Source organism: Typopeltis vanoorti, chromosome 26, assembly GCF_054136105.1.
Source record: "Typopeltis vanoorti isolate ZY-2024b chromosome 26, IOZ_Tvanoo_1.0, whole genome shotgun sequence".
Taxonomy (NCBI): domain Eukaryota; kingdom Metazoa; phylum Arthropoda; class Arachnida; order Uropygi; family Thelyphonidae; genus Typopeltis; species Typopeltis vanoorti.
This window is the reverse complement of record NC_143574.1, coordinates 21879461-21897815: the sequence shown is the minus strand read 5'-3', so window position 1 is coordinate 21897815 and position 18355 is coordinate 21879461. Positions and strand designations below refer to the sequence as shown.

The following is an 18355-nucleotide window of genomic DNA, read 5'->3' as shown; positions in this document are numbered from 1 at the left end:
AAAACAAAACAGTGCACATATGCAACAATAATGCACTTGCCGCTGCTTATTTCTGCCTACTGGCGGATGCGCGGTGTGAAATGCATAATGAATGCACGTGTGATTAAAAAAGGGAAAAAGTCAGGGAATCCTAAGGATCAGTCATTCTCAGTTCTTTTTCTATAAGACTGTATTTTTATTTATTCTTACTGTATTAGAGGGCTCAGTCCCAACAAACGTACTCGTAAATACCTTTCCCATTTTTTATAAGTTCATGCATTAAACTAACATAAGTATTAATGTTATATAAATTAAGTGGATATTAAATCCAACATTATTTCAAAGCTGACTATGGTAACTATAGAATTTTCGTGGGAAATTTGACCAGCGAACTTACAGGAATACACTCGCCGCCATACTACCAGTTGCTCTAGCGCAGTGATGGTGAACGACATGCATGTCAGCACTGACACACTTGAGGGTTTCAGGTGACCAATATTTTTCAACTTGGATGTTGAAAAATATTGGTATTCTGATGAAAAAACTAATTTCAATAATTTCAGTTTATTAAATTAATTGTATAATATGAATTCATAGATTGTATATCAATGTCCTATTAAATAAATAGTCTAATATGATATGTATAAGTCACCATCTATGATTAAGTAGTTAAATTTATAATTCATGTATGCATATATCAACAACATCAATATTTAAAAAAAAAAGATGTTTGACACACCTGGGTAAAAAGATTCACCATCACTGCTCTAGCGGCTAGGGCAACTCGTAGTATGGCGGGGAGTGTATTCCCGTAAGATCTCTGGTCAAATTTCGCATGAAACATTTATAGTTTCTGTAGTCGACTTTGAACTAATGTTGTATTTAAAATCCACTTAATTTATATAATTTTGTTTTGCCGATGTGAAGCCTTTTGGCTATTTATTTTAGTAAATAAGTATTAATAATTAATTATGGCATAATCATAAAGAGTATTAATACACTTAATGTATACGGTGTAGCATGTTGACAAATATAAAAGTATGCATTTAAATTAGTTATCAATCACAGGACTAATGCTATAATATTGTAGTTTCCTCAGGACAACATCATTAAATTAATTTCTGGTAAGTTTCATTGACATATCCCATTCTGATCAAAAATTTACAATATTATTCAGTGTTAAATTGATTTTAATGATGTTGGTTTGAAAAAAAAAAAAAGGTAGTGAGAAAAATATTCATTGTAACTCACCATAGAAGTCAGCGGAGCATGGGAAGCAGCAGAAGGATGTCGACTTGTCGGCGAACACCTACCGTTGAATATAACTTGCCCTCACGTATAATTGGCACCTCTGATTTCACTTTACAGAAAAAATTAATAGGTTTTGCATATGTACCTCCCACACAAAACAACATGCCCCTCCCCAACAGCCATTATATACTGTAGATGCAAGAAAAAAAAAATAGTTTGATTGTATCCCTGAATAAGGTACAGAGGCTTTTGCAGTCTGTGTAATATATTTCTCAACAAATAGTGCAATTGGAGACAGCTGGAATAAAAACGGCGCTAACTAATTAATCATATGTACCCCTCTCACAGAAACAACGCTGTATAGGCAAGCAAAACCATATGTTGCACCGGAAACACAGTATCTAACTAAAACTATTGTCTAATTTTTCAACATGAAATAAGTGTTTGTTTGATTGCATTTGAAATTCTCGATGTCATTATGACAGATCACAAAGGCTAACTTCAAATAAATTCTACCACGAATTAAACATGCCATATAATGCTAGTGTGAGTTCCCCTTCCAGCTCAAATGCAAACAAGCAGCAATAAAAATCAACCAAAGGTTGAAAATTTGTGTGATTTGAGCCCACCGGTAATGAGTTCTGCCAGAATGATAAACGAAACCCTGTCATGAATGTCTTCAAATTGAGAAATATATAGTGAATGTTGTTATGACAGTTGCAGATGTTATGGAATTCGGTTGAAGAGAATTAGCATTTCAACTCAAAAATTGTTGGTTCCATTTGTGTTTGGGTCACATGGTCTTTTGTTAATACTGCACCAATCAAATTGATGTCTTCATAGCTGCTCTCTCCTGTAAAATAAAATTTAACTTGTATGTATTGTAACAATTAAAAAAAAAAAAAGTGGAATAATTTATAAGCATATAAAAGGATATCATGTAAATCGTTAACGTGCCACCACTGGTCTATTACAAAACCTCAATGTCAGTGCATCTGTGGGATTGGATGGTATACTAGCTTGTGCCGTAAGTGACGCGGCTAAAGAATTGTCAGTGCCCTTGACCATTTTGTTTAATTTGAGTCTCGGGTCTGGGTTACTCCTGAGGGGGTGGAAAGAGGGGAAAATAGTTCCACTGCATAAAGGAGGTTCCAAAACTGCTGTTGTAAATTACTGACCGATCAGCATATCAAGAATCGTTGTTGAGGTCTTGGAGAAAATAGTCAAGAAGAAAATACAGGAATGGATAGATGAAAATGGGGGACAGCATGGTTTTGTGAAGGGTAGATCATGCCTCACTAACTTGCTCACGTTTTATAACACGTGACGGCTGAACTGGATAAGGGTAATGGTTTACAGTGATTCTATTGGACCTTGCTAAGGCCTTTGACAGGATGCCACAGAATTCTGATCAGTAAACTGCAGCATATGGGGATGGATATAGGGTTGGTGAGATGGATAGGTGGGTGGTTGATGGAGAGATATCAGAGTGGTTTATTCAGGAGTAGAATCCAAAAGACGGCCTGTGACTAGTGGTGTGCTGCCAGGTTCTGTTCTTGAACCACTACTATTTAATTTGTTCATTAATGATATAGGAAAGGATCTGAGAGGAACTGTTCATTTGTTTGCTGATGATGCAAGGTTGGGTAGAACAATAGTGAATGAACAGGATATCAACATTTTGCAGGATGATTTGGATAGTTTGGAGGACTGGGATAAGTAGAATGGATATCAATTTAATGTGACAAAATGTAAGGTTATGCATTTTGGTCTGAAAAGATTAGCAGCAGTGTACCACATTGGTGGAACTGTACTCCAGGAGATTGACGAGGCCAGGGATTTGGGAGTGTTTGTGGATAGGGAGTTGAAGTTTAGGGGTCACATTGCAAAAGTGGTTAAATCAGCTCGTCAAATCACATGGTTGCTTAAAAATACCTTAACGAGCAGAGAAAAACAGGTTATTCCTCTGTATCGAGCCTTGATAAGACCCCATCTGGACTACTATGCCCAAATTTGGGTGGCAGGGTTTCTTCTTGATGGGCAGGAGGTGGAGAGGATCCATAGACGAGTGACCAAGATGATAGCATGTCTATGGAATGAAGCTTATGAGAACAAGTTTAAGATTTGTGGGTTACAGAAATTGGTTGATAGGTGGAAAAGGGATGATATGATTGAGAAATTCAAATTACCGAAGGGTTTCTATAAGATTAATTCATAAGATATTTTTGAGAATAGGACTGGTGGTGGGAGGACTGGGGGTCATCCATGGAAGCTGGGTAAGAGTGTGGTTAGCAAGGGTGTTAGAGCTAGGTTTTTTACTTGGAGGGTGGTGAATGAGTGGAATAAGCTGCCAGAGTCTGTTGTGGGTGCCATGACTGTAAATGAGTTCAAAGCAAAGTATGATAGATACTGTGTGAATGTTGAATAGTTGTTCTTGAAATGATGTTAGGGCCTCCCTAGATGAGTCTAAAGGACTCCTTGGAATTGCCCGTAATAATAATAATAATTAAGCAAAAGATTAAGATTCCTTCCACAACAATATGGTGTGGAAGGAATGCCATTTATTCCTTCAACATTTCATAACCGATGCCATAAGGATGGCATTGGTTATGAAAATTATAAGGTGCAGCTATTGTATGGAAAGCTAGGTGTGAGTATGAAAAGAAACTAACTCAGCAAGCTAAAGACAAGCCCAAAGAATTCTGTCATGTTGCAAGTAAAAGAAAGAACAATCATCAATAGATAACTCGTCAGTGCAGAAAAGATCATTTATCTAATAAGTATCCATTTTAAATTGTACATGTTTTTGGTCATAAAATGGTCACAAAATAAGTACGTTTTAAATATATAGTCAATTTAACAATAAGTCTTATGTTCGTACAAATTGCCTACCGGTTTCGCTAGTAACTGACTAGCTTTCTCAAGGCTTGCACAGTGCGAAAAATGGTAAATGCCAAAAGGTTTAAGAATACAAAGAACCGTTAGTACCTGTTAGGTAGCTAAGGTAACACGTTCGTGTGACATATCTACTCAGCATCATAACGGTTCTTTGTATTCTTAAACCTTTTTTCATTTACCATTTTTTGTACTGTGCAAGCCTTGAGAAAGCTAGTCAGTTACTAGCGAAACCGGTAGACAATTTGTACGAACATAAGCACGTTTTAAATATATGGTAAATTTAACAATAAGTCTTATTTTGTAAGTACCCATTTTATTAAAAGCTATTAACCTGGTGTATGCAACACAGATCCCAGTGCTACGTCTTACACTGGAAGAAGGAACTCAGATGTATGAGGAGCGAGTACTAGAGCTGTTCCATAAACTGAATATGAATTCAGCAGTTGGAACTGATGGAATATCAACACAAATACTAAAAGTGTTCAGCTGAACTGGATGTTCCTTAGACTTGACTGTATAATTTGAGTCTCAATACTAGGAAGATTCCATTCCTGTGGAATCAACATGTCAGTATCTCTAGAGTGGTGGTGAAGATTTTGGAAAAGTTGGTAAGAGATCACATACAGAAGCAAGAAATGAGTTGACAGAAAATTTATACTTTTCAATGAACAGCATGGGTTTACTATGAGAAAGACATGTTTGAGTAACATTTCTCACATTATATAATAATATGATGATTGAGTTAGACAAGGGGAATGGATACACCATGATGATACTTTTGTACTTTGCTAAAGCTTTTGACAGGATTCAGCATGGAAGGCTGCTGTATAATTTGGATATGACACTGGATTATAAACTACTAATTTTGGTAAGAGGATGGCTGACTGACATCACCTATGGGTTAGTCCCTGGTCCATTGTTATGCAGCCATTACCATTGATGATATTAGGAAAGATGTAACAGGAGGCATATAGCTATTTGCCAATGATGCAAAAATATGCAGGGCAATCAGGAATGCAACTGACATGCAGTACTAGAATGATTTGAATAAACTGGAATTGTGGGCATGTGAAAATGGCTGTCAGTTCAACATGAGCAAATGTAAAGTTATTCACTTGGGTGTAATCAGATATTCAGTAGCATATTATATTAGTAAGATTATGGACTATGCTAGAAGAAACTGACCAGGCTATGGAGCTCGGAGTTTTAATAGAAAGGAAGCTGAAGTTCAGAGGCCACATAAAAAAAGAATGCAAATATAACTCAGAGGATAATTGCAATGCTGAAACATGCAAGAATAAGCAAGTCACTTTGCCTCTTTACATGGCTTTGACATGACCTCATCTGGACTACTGTGCACAGGTCTGGTCTCCTTGTTTCTTATGTGATACTGATATAGTGAAGAGTGCAAAATGCAAATGATATTGGGAATTGTAGAATGTAGATTATTAGAAAAGATTGAGAATTTATGGACTGCAGATGCTAGCAAAGGGAAAAGATGGGTGATGTGATAGAGACCGACAAACTTCTGAAAGGTCATCATGCACGTTAATGGCATTTTATGGAGGGTGGGGAGAGAAGGAGAGGGTATCCATAGAAGTTGAGAATGAATGTAGTCAAGAAAGGAATGAGCTATATTTTTCTCTCATAGAACAGTGCGGAATGGCTTGCCTTTGAAGGGTGTGAGTGCAGATAGGTGAATAAATTTCAGAATGTATGTAGCCTCAACTCCCCATAGATTATTTTGAAAACTTGCAACATCTTTATTTCAGAAGACAGTGTCACCTGCTTAGAGTAAAAGCATAATGTCTCTTTGAATAGCTGGTTTAAATCTCTCCTCAATGGCAGATTAATGGTCCTTAATGGTCCACACAGATTATAAATAGCAGTTAACTTTTCAAACAGTTCTATCTTACACCCAATATTCCTGTACAGCCTTCAGTTTTAACTGAAGATTTGTAACTGATATATGAGCTAATTTATACCAACTGATTTAGTATTTGGAATGGGCTCTTCCCATTGGTGTCGATAAGTGTGTTAAACAATTATCTACATTATTATTCACTGTTGTAGGCAGATCTTATCTTACATAAAGAATAGCTTGGATTTCAATAACAAAATTTCCAAAGATGCCATCCTAATAACTATATCATGTTTCACTGATTACCAACACACTTCTCAAGGACACTCTAAATCAACCTATTATTAATAAACTATATACAGCTTCTTCCATAATATTTATCTTATGCCTTCCATTGGCAGTTAATTTTTTTCGCTTTGTAACAAGGTTCATTAATAGAACTCCTGGTAGACACCTGAAAAATTTAGTGGAGGAAGCTTCGATTTTGTTGAAGAGAGAAAATTGAATTTTTCAGATGTCTACCAGAATCTTCTCGTGTGGTCAATCTGAAGATCTTTATCCATTGTGAGGAACTTAAATCTTATAATCAAGTATCTTGAACCACAATCTGACTTGGCTAAACACGCTATCCCTACAAAGCACAGAGTCTTGTAGACTAAGACAAATCCTTATGGACATCTTTTTAAAGACACCTATGAAACATTTGCTTCATTTTCCAAACTTAAATAGATCTGATATCTTACTTTTGTCTCCCCTACAGGAAATAGGAAAGGTAGTAGATTGAAAAAGTACTAAGTTTTTTTTCTTTTTTTTACTTAGGAATTGGTTAAACAAGATGGGATTTGTTACTTGCTAAAGCTGTTACAGTACTTTTTAGACTCTTTCTGTTAATTGTATATTATGTTTCATTTTTCAGTTGCACCAATGATACCTCAGATACAGTATGGCACACAAAAAACAGTACTGAACTTTGACATTCAGTACTGTTTTTTTTTTTTTTTGCACACAATGTACATATATAAAAATTCTAATTAAAGTTATTTGATTTAACCTAAGGCATTCGTTCTTTAATTTGTAATATTTTGCCTATTTACGCTCTTCCAATTCTAAGACAAATGATTTTATGCTGAATTATATTCATTAAGCCTCTACATCATTTGCTTCTTTCACATTAATTCTTATTGGAAAAATTGGTTTCTTATTCTTTGCACTTATGTAAAAGTACTTATAACAGGTCATTACACAATATCCCAAAGTGAAAGGTGAGTCACACCATTCTCAAATCAGGGTGGCAGGGTTTTCTTCCTGTAACCATGCAAACTGGCCAGAAGAATGCATGCAGTTTATATGCAAAAGTATATATTTTTAATCACCTTATGCTAAAATTATGGTTACAAAATTGGACAGGTCAGATTATTTTACAACATTCACAGTTTTTATTATGTTCCTTTAATTCAGCCTTTTCTGGATCGACACAAGGTGACAAAATTTTGCAAACTGAGGGTTAAAAAAAATTGAAACTTCATTTTTATGAATCCAGTTTTTTTGCTCAGAGGAACAACCTGTTAAATGTAATGTTTTTTGTGAATTCTACCTGTAAAAGGCTGGAAATCTATGATACATCAGTGCTGTAATTTACAACTCCTATAATTTTTATGTGGTTGTTCCCACCCACAAAAGGTTATTAGTGAATCTATAGTACATTTGTACCATGGATTTTTTTTATAGTCCAGAAACCCTGCTCTAGAGACCAAACGTGAAAGTTTTTTCAAGCCACTTCAGGCCTCCACTAAGTGGGACAGCGATCTCACACTGTGCAAAGAAATTTATCTCCCACATAAAGACAATCACAAAACTCCATACCCACTACGGGATTTGAACCTGCGACCTGTTGGTTAGAGAGAAGATATGCCAACCACTCACCATTCAGGCCAGTCTACTGTACAGTGGACTTCACTTCTTATCTGGGCAGATGAAATTTGAGTTGGGATCATGATTAATCCATAATTAGGCATCTAGCATACAGTCACTTACCTGCATGTATGGAGCATTTTTTTAATGAAAGTTACAGCTAAGCACATAACAAGGAGTATCCTAGAAAGATTTTAACTACGTATACTCTTTTTTTGCAGTGTCATGCATGAACATATAATTACCCATTTGTTTAGTTTGCATTTTGATGCAACATGTTTGCTAAAATTTTTGAAGGTATCTCAGAACAATTAAATTCAGAGTTAGAACAAAATGTACTTTTTTTTTCTTTTTTTTTTCATGATCCTTGAAATATTTTCATACTTGTTCTTCTAGGCATCCTAAGTTGGTGCTTTTTAATAATAATTATCAGATAATGTAAATGAGCATCTGTAGCTCAGTTGGTATAGATGAAGCCCTTTGGTCGGAAAGACCTAGGTTCGATTCTCATCCAAGACGTGAGGAACCTTTATCTGGTCTCTTTCAAATAAAGGTAAGTTAGCTAGTCTCATACAAAGGTAGAGTTTTTTTGCCTCCCCAGAACAGGCAAACTGGCCCTGTGAACACACACTTCTACAGTCATAAAAATTGTTTCCCGAACGCAAGACCCTGCACCAAGTAGGATAAAAGCACTATGAAAGAGGAAGATGATCAGATAAGTGAATATCTTTTTAGATATAAATTGTGTTAAGTTTAATATCTTGAATGTTTAAAATATAAACTGAATTTGCAGAAATGATGCAAACTACTTTTTTTTCTTTCTATTTCTTCCATGATATTCATGTGTGTCTTGGAATATTATGTTTAGTGGAAGACTGTGAACGCAATGATGGATCTGCAGAAAAGCCCTACTATATGTCAAAAGAGCTAATGAAAATTTTAGGAAAGAAAAACAAAGCATTTCGTGATCTTGAAGAGAAATAAAATAAGAATATTTCTGGCCAATGTGTCACGAAATATAGCGTGTGTGTATATTATATATGTGTGTGTATATGCCTGAAAAACACTGTTTTACACCATTCAGTGCTATAAAAATTTTATAGCACTGAATACATTTAAACTAATCTTGCTACCATCCAATTGTTGCCCATATTTACATGCCTTAATGAAACTAAAAATTGCGTCCTCATATTGAGTTTGCACTTTTGGTTTATTACTTATGAAGGATATGTTGCTGTTTCAAATTTTAGAGGACTAAAATTAGAGCAACTATGCTAGAATGTTGGCTTCAGAAAAAATGTTTACATTTGTAAATTTTTGAAAGTTGCAAATATACCAGTTTAAAGGGGAAAGAAATGCTCAGTTATGCAAGAACTCTTTTTGTATTTGCAGCCTGTAAATATTGTGATACTCATATTTTTTGGTAGTTGTCTTTTTACATGTGAAGCTGAACTATTTGTATAAAAATAAATGTACATTTTACAACTTTATAACTTTTTTGTGACTAGTTGTGAAATGAAATATTACAAAACATTCTTAGAATTTGCAGTTTTATCAAATAGCACAAATTACAAGCTGTTGTTTGAAAGTGATTTTGATCAGCATCTTGAAACCAACCTTTACGACATACCACATCTGAATTAAGAAAGTAGTATTTATAACATAAATACTACTGAAAGGTTCATATTCAGTGTCATACAACAAGAAACTGTGAAGCCACGGGTACATAATTATTAATATATTTATTTTTAGCTTCTTAATGTTTTTAAAATCTAAAAACTAGCTGCTCTTTTTCTAATTGCAAACACGAATGATTCTGTATGTTTATTTTTGTATGTAATTATTCCATTCCTGTGCAAGTGATTTTGAGACTCTGTTACAAACCATGCATATTACCTGTAAACATCTTAATTTTGTATTAAAGAAATCTTATATCACCATTTTCTTGCCATAATATTTTATTCTTATGTATTTTTCCTATAACAAGAAATAGATATAACTGCCAAACAAAATTGTGTATAAACAGTAGCAGTTTGCATAACTATTATTCATTTTAACAAGTGTGTAAACTGTGCACTTTTTTTCTGCTCAGCATTTTTGAAGTAGTGAGATATATTTCATGTATATGCTGAGCAGCAAAAATTTTCATAGTTAACAAAGGGTAAGGAGGAAGCTAATGTTTTACATAATATAACATTCCTCCATGTTTAGCTTAAGAACAAAAATAGCTGCATATTTGAAGACAAATATTGCAGTTTTTGTTAAATTTTTAATATTTGTGTCTAAGGTGATTTAATTGCTCCTACTTAGTTTTTGATAAAGCAGGATTGATGTATAAAACAGCAATATGCATGCTGATCATTACTATATAATCCACTTTCAACTTTGTAATTTTTTTAATCTTCTTTCACATATATAATCATCCTTACTATATCTTGTTATAGTAATTTTTATTTTTGTAGCTAATGTAAATAAATAGTGTTAATATTCTATACTAGCCAGTTTATTTACTCTTTAACTCTTCCAGTATCCTTGTGTAATTGTTACATTACATGTCAATAATAAGTCCTGAAGATACTTCAGGTGCAAACTTTGTTTACTCACACTTGGATAAAGGATTAAACTAAATGTATTATAGTTTAACCAAGTGGGAAAAAATCTTCCAACATCTTTCTCTAAATCCAGAGTAATTTAATAATAAGGTGGTACACCTTTTTGGCACCTCGTATAGATAAATATGACTTCTCCATTACTTCCACTTTAGTATCACCATTTCCTGGTTTGGCTCCCACTGACGAGACCTCAATAAAGGTTGAAACTGGTCTGGGTATGTGGCCCTTCCCTTAATGCATAGCATTATACATGTCTGCAGGGAGATATGCTTTGCATTATGGGAGCTACTGAGACAAGGAGTGATGAGAGCTTGGTCCACCTTTACCACGAGTTGCCTCAGTCCTTAGGATACTTCAGGTGCAAACTTTGTTTGCTTACACTTGGATAAAGGATTAAACTAAATTTATTATAGTCTAACCAAGTGGGGAAAAAACTTCCAATTACATGTCAATGTTTTTGAATAGCTTTAAATATATATTATTCTAAGCGTAAAGATTGTAAATTTCTCAGAACAGAAATCAGTAGCATCCCTCTGTATACAGATATATGGATTTTTAAAATTTGCATTTATTAATGTAACAGAGGAGCATAAATTTTGGTGAGGTGCAAATCATCTAATATTAATAATCAATACAAACTGTTTTGCACAGAATAAAAGGACTTATTCAAGTAGAGTTATGTGGGCAAACTTCAAAATGGGGAAATGAACAATGAAATTATTTGTGCCTGTGGTCCCATAGAAGGTTCTTCTAAGCAAAAAATAGAGAATTTTTTTTTAGTTAAAATTCTATACTTCTTCCTTAGAAGAGCAGGCAGCTGACAAAAAAAAAAAAAGGTTGTCCTTGTTGACATCTAAATAGAGTAGGAAATAAATCCCACCAGGCATATAGAAACGTTTCGGGGGGGGGATATGGTATCTGCTCAGGATATGAATTAGTCATTACTGACATCATATTCAAAAAAAAAAAAAAAAAAAGCCTGTGTACAAGTTCACATGAAGAAAACAAATAACAAAATGCCATGCCCATTTGACTATGTTACTGTTGACAGTTCATGCTGGTTCAGGATACAAGAGTGTACAGCAGATTTGAAATTCGAAGCAATTATCACTTTAAGTGAGATAAAAATGAATTTTTATCTCACTTAAATAGATCTCTTTTCACATTAAAATCGGCACTGTGCAAGAAAGTTGTAAAAAGAATTAAAGTTAAGCAGCAAAAGTAAGCTAGACTCAACTATACAAACTTTATTGAAGAAAAAAATTAAACAATTCAAATACAAGAACCAAACCCTGAAGAAAACATTGATTTAACTTAGGAGAATGTAGTGAAGTTGTATGCAAGGATAGAAAAATAACACCATGGTAGTTAGGTGTTCCTAGAAAATATTTCAGCTGATGCCCAATATAGAAAAAAAATGTAATAGAGCTAAACAAAAGTCATAAGAATATCAGGAAGGTGGCAGAAATGTTCTGGAGGCTATTGAAAAAGCTCAAAAATAAAAGAAAAAAGAGTACTGTAAAAGGAATCAGTGATGACATGAAACTGAAGACACAGATAACTTAGATGTCTGGAGTAATTACTCAGAAAAACAGTTAAATAAAGCAGTGACAGAACAATAGTAGAAAATTTTCAAGAGGAATGTAAACAAGATGCTGGCCTGGTTGGCCCAGTGGTTAGCGTATCCGCTCTCCAGCCAAAAGGCCGCAGGTTCAAATCCCGCCGTAGGCATGGATGTTTGTGATTGTCTGTGAAAATACTAGTGGTGATGGTCGTCGATAGATGGCATTTCGTGTAGATGAAGGTAGTTGCAGTTAGTAGAGTGGTGGAGATGGAGAGTTGTAGAGCAGATGGCCCCTTCGATGAGTCTTTAGACTCCCTGAAGTATAATAATAATAAAGATATCAATACTTGAAAAAAGCCATCAAAAATTTGAAAGTCGATCAGAATTGGCATTTATCTGAGAAGATTTTAGTTGTGAGGAAGACCACTGGATGGGATTTGAACCTAGTTCACATACTAGTGTAGTATTTAGACTAATGTGTTGTTTAAACTCATTAAGCTTAATGGAATGAAAGTTTATTAGATCTTATACTTCATCTCTGTCACAGAGACAATCTCAAAATTGTAAAAGCACACACACAAAAAAGGGGAAAAAAAAAAAAAGACAAAGCCTAAAATGCTCTTTATGGGCCTAAGAATTGATTTCCCCTAATATTGGGAAGTTTAACACACCATATTTATTAAGATGGTATTGGTTTAACAAATCTGTTGCTGATTCTAAGAAGTCTTTCAAGTTTATATGTGCTTCAGTGAAGCACAGTAGTTATTTCCTATTTGATTCTGTGTAAGATATCCAAAGCATAGTTAGCAAGACCACAGTTATGGCAGGAGATGTATTTGTGTTCATCTAGACCAGTGGTTCCCAAATTTGGCTTACTGCCCCCTTTTCCAAAAAAAAAAAAAAAATTCAGCACCCTCCTGGAAGCTACTTTCTAAGACCTGACCAGCTCTACTTGATACGTATAAAAGAAAATCAGATCAGCAGTTCTCGAGTTTGTTCTAAGTGAACAAACAGATAGATACAGAAACAAATTTGTCTTTTATTATGCATCTAGTAGATATTTTTGAAGTTTGGAAATAAGACACCTTGAAAAACTGAAAATTAAAACTATTTATTGAAATCAACAAAAAAACATAAATTGCACGTAAACATAGGACATGTTGGAGCTGAAAATTTAATAACTATTAAAATTAAGAAAACAAATTGCACATAAAATATTAAATAACGATCATTAATTCTCATAGACAGGCTTATACGTTGGTTATGCATTATTAAAACACTTAAGGAATTGAAAAACGTAGTTAAGGATATAAATTAAATTATACTTTAATAAATATTTTCCGATATTTTGGCAACGTCACATTGCCATCTTCTAAAGGAACTTACAAAAAAAGGGGCACGTGCACGTAGGCACTACAAACACAGTAACTGGGAATGAAGAGATGAAGCTATTGTTCTCCTAAAAGTCCTGATGGTGCCCTCTAGCAGGCTAAGTAGGTGTTCTTGGCTATTGGGCTGAAGCTCTGCTGATGTAAGCCTCCCAAATTTGGGGCAGTCGCATACAACCAAATTTGTTGAGGTTTGGAGAATTTCTTAGGGCTGAGGCTGATTCCATAAATAATCTTTCGAATTTGTATTTGCTATGGTGTATTACTGTAGCTTTCTTCCACTGTATTCTGTGGCGTGTCCAGAGCATGGTCTGCAAGACCAGAATGGCTATACTTGTGAAACCGGATGTAGTCCTTGTGTTCAGAAATTCTGATATTCGCTGTCCTGCCTGTTTGGCCAAAGTAAGACAGTTTACAACTGCAAGGGACCTGGTATACACCAGGTAGGTCTAGGGGAAGTGGTTGGTCTTTAGTGGAGCGGATAAGGGATGCCAATTTTCTGTAAGGTTTGTAACAGGAGGTCAGGTCATGCTTTTTTAAGATTTTGGTAATCTTTTCTGAGGTGCCTCGGATGTAGGGAATGGCGATGGATTTAGAGTAATCCTTGTTGTGGAGGGAGGGGATCTGTGTTTGTAGGTTTTAATATTTTTTGGGGGGATAGCCATTGGCTGAGAAAGTGTTGAGGATGTGATTTAGTTCAGTGTTTAGGGCCAAGTCGTTTGAATAGATTAGTTTAGCCTTATATAGTGTTTTCACTACTCCATATTGTTGTGAGGGGGAATTGTTGGTGAATGTATCTGCCTGTATGGGTGGGTTTTCTGTAAACTGAGAAAACCAAGGTTCCATTAGGCTGGCAGGTGACTAGTGAAAGGGAGGCTGTTTTTTTTCCTCTTTTTCCAAGGTGAATTTGATTCTGGGGTGTTGGTTGTTTAAGTGTGTTAAGAAGGAGAGAAGTGTTTCAGAGCCATGTGGCCAAATAACGAACACATCATCAACGTAGCGAAGCCATATGGTTGGTTTTTATGGGGCAGAGGCTAAGGCTTTTTCTTCAAAGGTCTCCATAAAGAAATTGGCCAAGGGTGGGGAGAGTGGTGAACCCATGGCTGTCCCCCTCTATTTGTTTGTAGAATTTTCCCTGCCAAACGAAATAGCCTGAGTTCATTGTGAACTGAAATAAGGCTGAGATATCGGAAGAAAATTTAGCTTGGATTAGCTCTAAAGTTTCCTTGAGTGGGACATTTGTGAATAAAGAGGAGACGTCAAAGCTGACCATTATGTCAGTACGTTGGAGTGTAAGGTTTTCTCTGCTGGCTTTGAAATGGGCTGAGTTTTTTTTTATGTGTGATGGTGTGTTGCCAGTATAGTGTGTGAGCTTTTTGGCCAAATGTTTAGCTAATTTGTATGTGGGGGAATCAATGCCATCCACTATGGGACGTAATGGCACATTTTCTTTGTGTATTTTTGGGAGTCCGTAAATACGGGGGGGGGGGGGGTATAGAGTTAAATGGCTTTAATCTGTTGGTAACTTCTACAGGCCAAGAAGTGACTCTCTTAAAGGCCTGTGAAGTTTTCTAATTTGAGAGTTGGTGGGATTGTAATTGATGGGGAGGTAAGTAGCCCGATCTAATAGAAGAGCATTCAGCTTACCTGTGTAGTCCTTTTGGTTAAGGACTACAGTTGCATTTCCCTTATCCGCTTTGGTGATAACTATTTCTTTATTATTCTTCATTTCCTGTAGAGCTTTATATTCCTTGTTGGATATGTTGGTTTTTGATGGGATTGCTTTGGAAAGGACACAAGCTACATCCAGTCTTACACTGTTGGCGACTTGATGGGGAAGGTGGCGGATTCTGCATTCGATCTGGATCATAATATCCTCACTAGGTATTTTTTTGGGAGCAATGGCGAAGTTGTGGCCACGTGACAGCGCGTTGATTGCTTCAGGGTGACTGAAGAAAGGTTGAGTACAGTATTCGTAGCAAGTTTTGGAAGGACGGTGGAGTTCTTTTTTAATTTTTCAAATTTTTTCATCTGTCGGCCTCGTATTTTTTCAAATTCTCTGTCGGCAGCGGTAAGTGTTTTAATAATGGTAAAAATAAATATAAAATATAAAAAAAAAAGTTAACCTTAAGTGTTTTAATAATGATCAGTAATATTAAAAACAATCCTAATGAGAAGGAAGAGCCTGGTGTGCTGCTACCAATTTATTGATATTTGGCTCTATATTTGTCAGTAGCATTCTTAAATCACCGAGATCAGCTATTTGCAGTCTGTTTCTTTTTTTAGTCAAAAGATTTGTGACCACACTCTGAACCCATGTTCCACTAAATATTGTGATGGAAATGCGATTAAAAACGTTTTTCCTACAGCCCACAATCCAGGATAAAGTATGAACATCTGCTTTTGCAACCAGAACTCTTGCTACCTGATTTTAAATTTTAATTACAATTCTCCATTGTTGTTACTTCTATCAGTTCTTGTAATTGTAAAGTTTCTTCTATGTTTGTACTTGAAAATGGGTCCAAAACCCAATTGGGTATTTTCATTTCAAGAATATCTTAATCATTGGTTGAAATCACAATGGAGAGCCTCCTAGTTCTGACAATGTCTTCATCACATTTTTCTGCTGTTGATAGATTTGGAAATGGGCTGAATTCTCCTTGTCCTAAGTTTCATTTGTACAGGAGAAGTTTTGACACATATGCAGAAATAACAGCTTTTGTTTTTATTAAATTCAACTCATCTCCTTGGAGCTGAAGATTTGTTTCATTAAATTTGTTAAACAAGTTGGTCAAATAAGCTATGTCACTTTTGAAATTAATCAGTGACAGTTCGTGGCTTGAAATCGTGGTGGTGGTACTGCAACTTTCGAAACATACATACACGCTGTAAGTACAGTGTATACGTGTTTGGATAAAATATCAAAATTAATATAAAAATTTAAAAAATAAATTAAACATGAAAAAATATTGTTTATTATTGATAAAATTATACAGTTTGGTATAATTCAAAATTACTTAAAAATAAAATATATTCTTGTTTTGTTTCATGAAAAAATATTTAGTATAATTTTATAAAATTATACTAATTCGATTCCTTTAATTGTAATTAAAGGAATGGATTTACAATTTTTGGATATTAGAATTAAATCCTTTAATTATAATGTCCAAATATTTAAAGAGATGGAGTAAACACGATAAGCACTACGAACACTCTAGTACTAGCACAAACTGCATATAAACAACAGTGGAACTGCACGATGGACAGTGCCGCATTATGCTAATAGCTCGCATCTCACTATGACGTGCATATGCTGGCACGCATAGCAATATGACTGTGGTAAACACAGTGCTGCTAGCATCCTTTGCCCTCCTAAGATGGATTTTTATTATCTTTTTATAAAATAAGAAAATTGTATAGGATTGTTGGTGATAAAATTAAATATTACAAGCAAATATAAATAAATTAATATATTGAGAAAAATTGGGGTGCTGCAGTTCCACAGTGCCTATGCACAAGCCTCCCCTGAAATTAATCAAGCTGGCTCATAAAGAATCGTCTGTTTTCTAAAAACTGTAGCACTGCATCAAAAAGTTTATAAAATCGATTCAAACAGGCACCCTTTGATAGCCAACAAACTTTTGTATGGATCAGCAAGCGATCGAATTCTTCATAGTTTTCAATACAAAGTTGTCCAATCTGTCATTCAATGAATGACTTTTGATTTTATTGACTGCTGTAATTACATAATGTAATGACCTGTGTAGGCAATCACTTGGGTATTTGGCAACTAAATGTTGATGAAGAATCACACAATGTACAGTGAATACATCTGGCCCTGCCTCTTTGAAATATGCAATAAAACCGTGATAGCACTCTACCATTGGCAGCATCTGACAAGATATTATTCAGAGGGATTTCTTTTTCTTTACAAAACTCTTCCAGTGCATGAAATATCAATTCTCCTTTAGTGTCAGCAAATTTTTAGCAAATAATTCTTGACAATTTTTTTTTTCTTCTATGTATTGTATATATGCTAAAAGTAAGGCTTCATTTCCTGGTAAAGTAGACTTATCAAATTGTATAGAGAGCTGGGTTGTTTTTAAATACTCACATAATGAGTCCAATATCCTGGGCACCACTGCATTTACTTACTTGTATATTCATACAAGTAAGTAAATGCAGTGGTGATGCTTCTTCGATGGTAGATTTTGCAGATGAGGGAAGACTTATGCCATTGGTAAACTTGGCTGCCCTTTGAGGCGAGAGATCACAGTAGTGGCAAAGCAATTAAACTTGGAGTTGATGGTGGTAATTCCTGGTTTTTCTGCTGAATACCAGTGGTGAATCATGTCCTGGAGAATCATTCTCCAGGTGTTGATGTTGCAGCCATTTTTGCTACTTCATCTGCAGTTTCATTTCCCTTTAATCCTACATGGGATGGAATCCATTGGAAAACTATTTCAGAATCCTTATTGAGTTTGTTTTTTTGCTATGTCTTGAAGTATTTCTTGATGGCTAGTGTAACAGTTCTTAATAGCTTGAAGGGCTGCTAAGGAATCTGTAAAAAAATATAAATTCCTTTGGATTGTAATGTTGTGTTAATGGCTATTAATTCTGCATGGCATGAGTTGCATCCTTTACTGTTGTTGTTTTTAGTTCTATATTTTGAGAGATATACATGAGTACACCACTCCCAGAATTGTCATTTGAATTTTTGGAGCCTTTGAATCTGTGTAGATCTTTATTGAGTCAGATTCATATTTCATTATTTTTGAAAGAGCTAATCTCAAGATTTCAGGGTTTTCTAGGCCTTTTTTCTCATGCTTCCCTATTTCAAAATTAATAACTATATTTTTCCTGTCTTGATTTGGAGGAAATGCTGGGTAGT

At 35.0% G+C, this 18355-nt stretch overlaps 1 protein-coding gene across 3 annotated transcripts in view; it reads left to right on the top strand.

Moving 5' to 3' along the window:
* The window catches only part of Ctl2 (Choline transporter-like 2), a 278235-nt gene extending 267843 nt beyond the window's left edge, over positions 1-10392 (top strand). For all 3 annotated transcript variants that reach the window (XM_090414973.1, XM_090414971.1, XM_090414972.1), the window contains one exon: positions 8769-10392. In XM_090414973.1, the coding sequence (XP_090271099.1) occupies positions 8769-8884 (116 nt within the window). In that variant the 3' untranslated portion in view covers positions 8885-10392. The remainder of the gene's footprint in view (positions 1-8768) is intronic.
* Positions 10393-18355: the final 7963 nt, after the last annotated feature.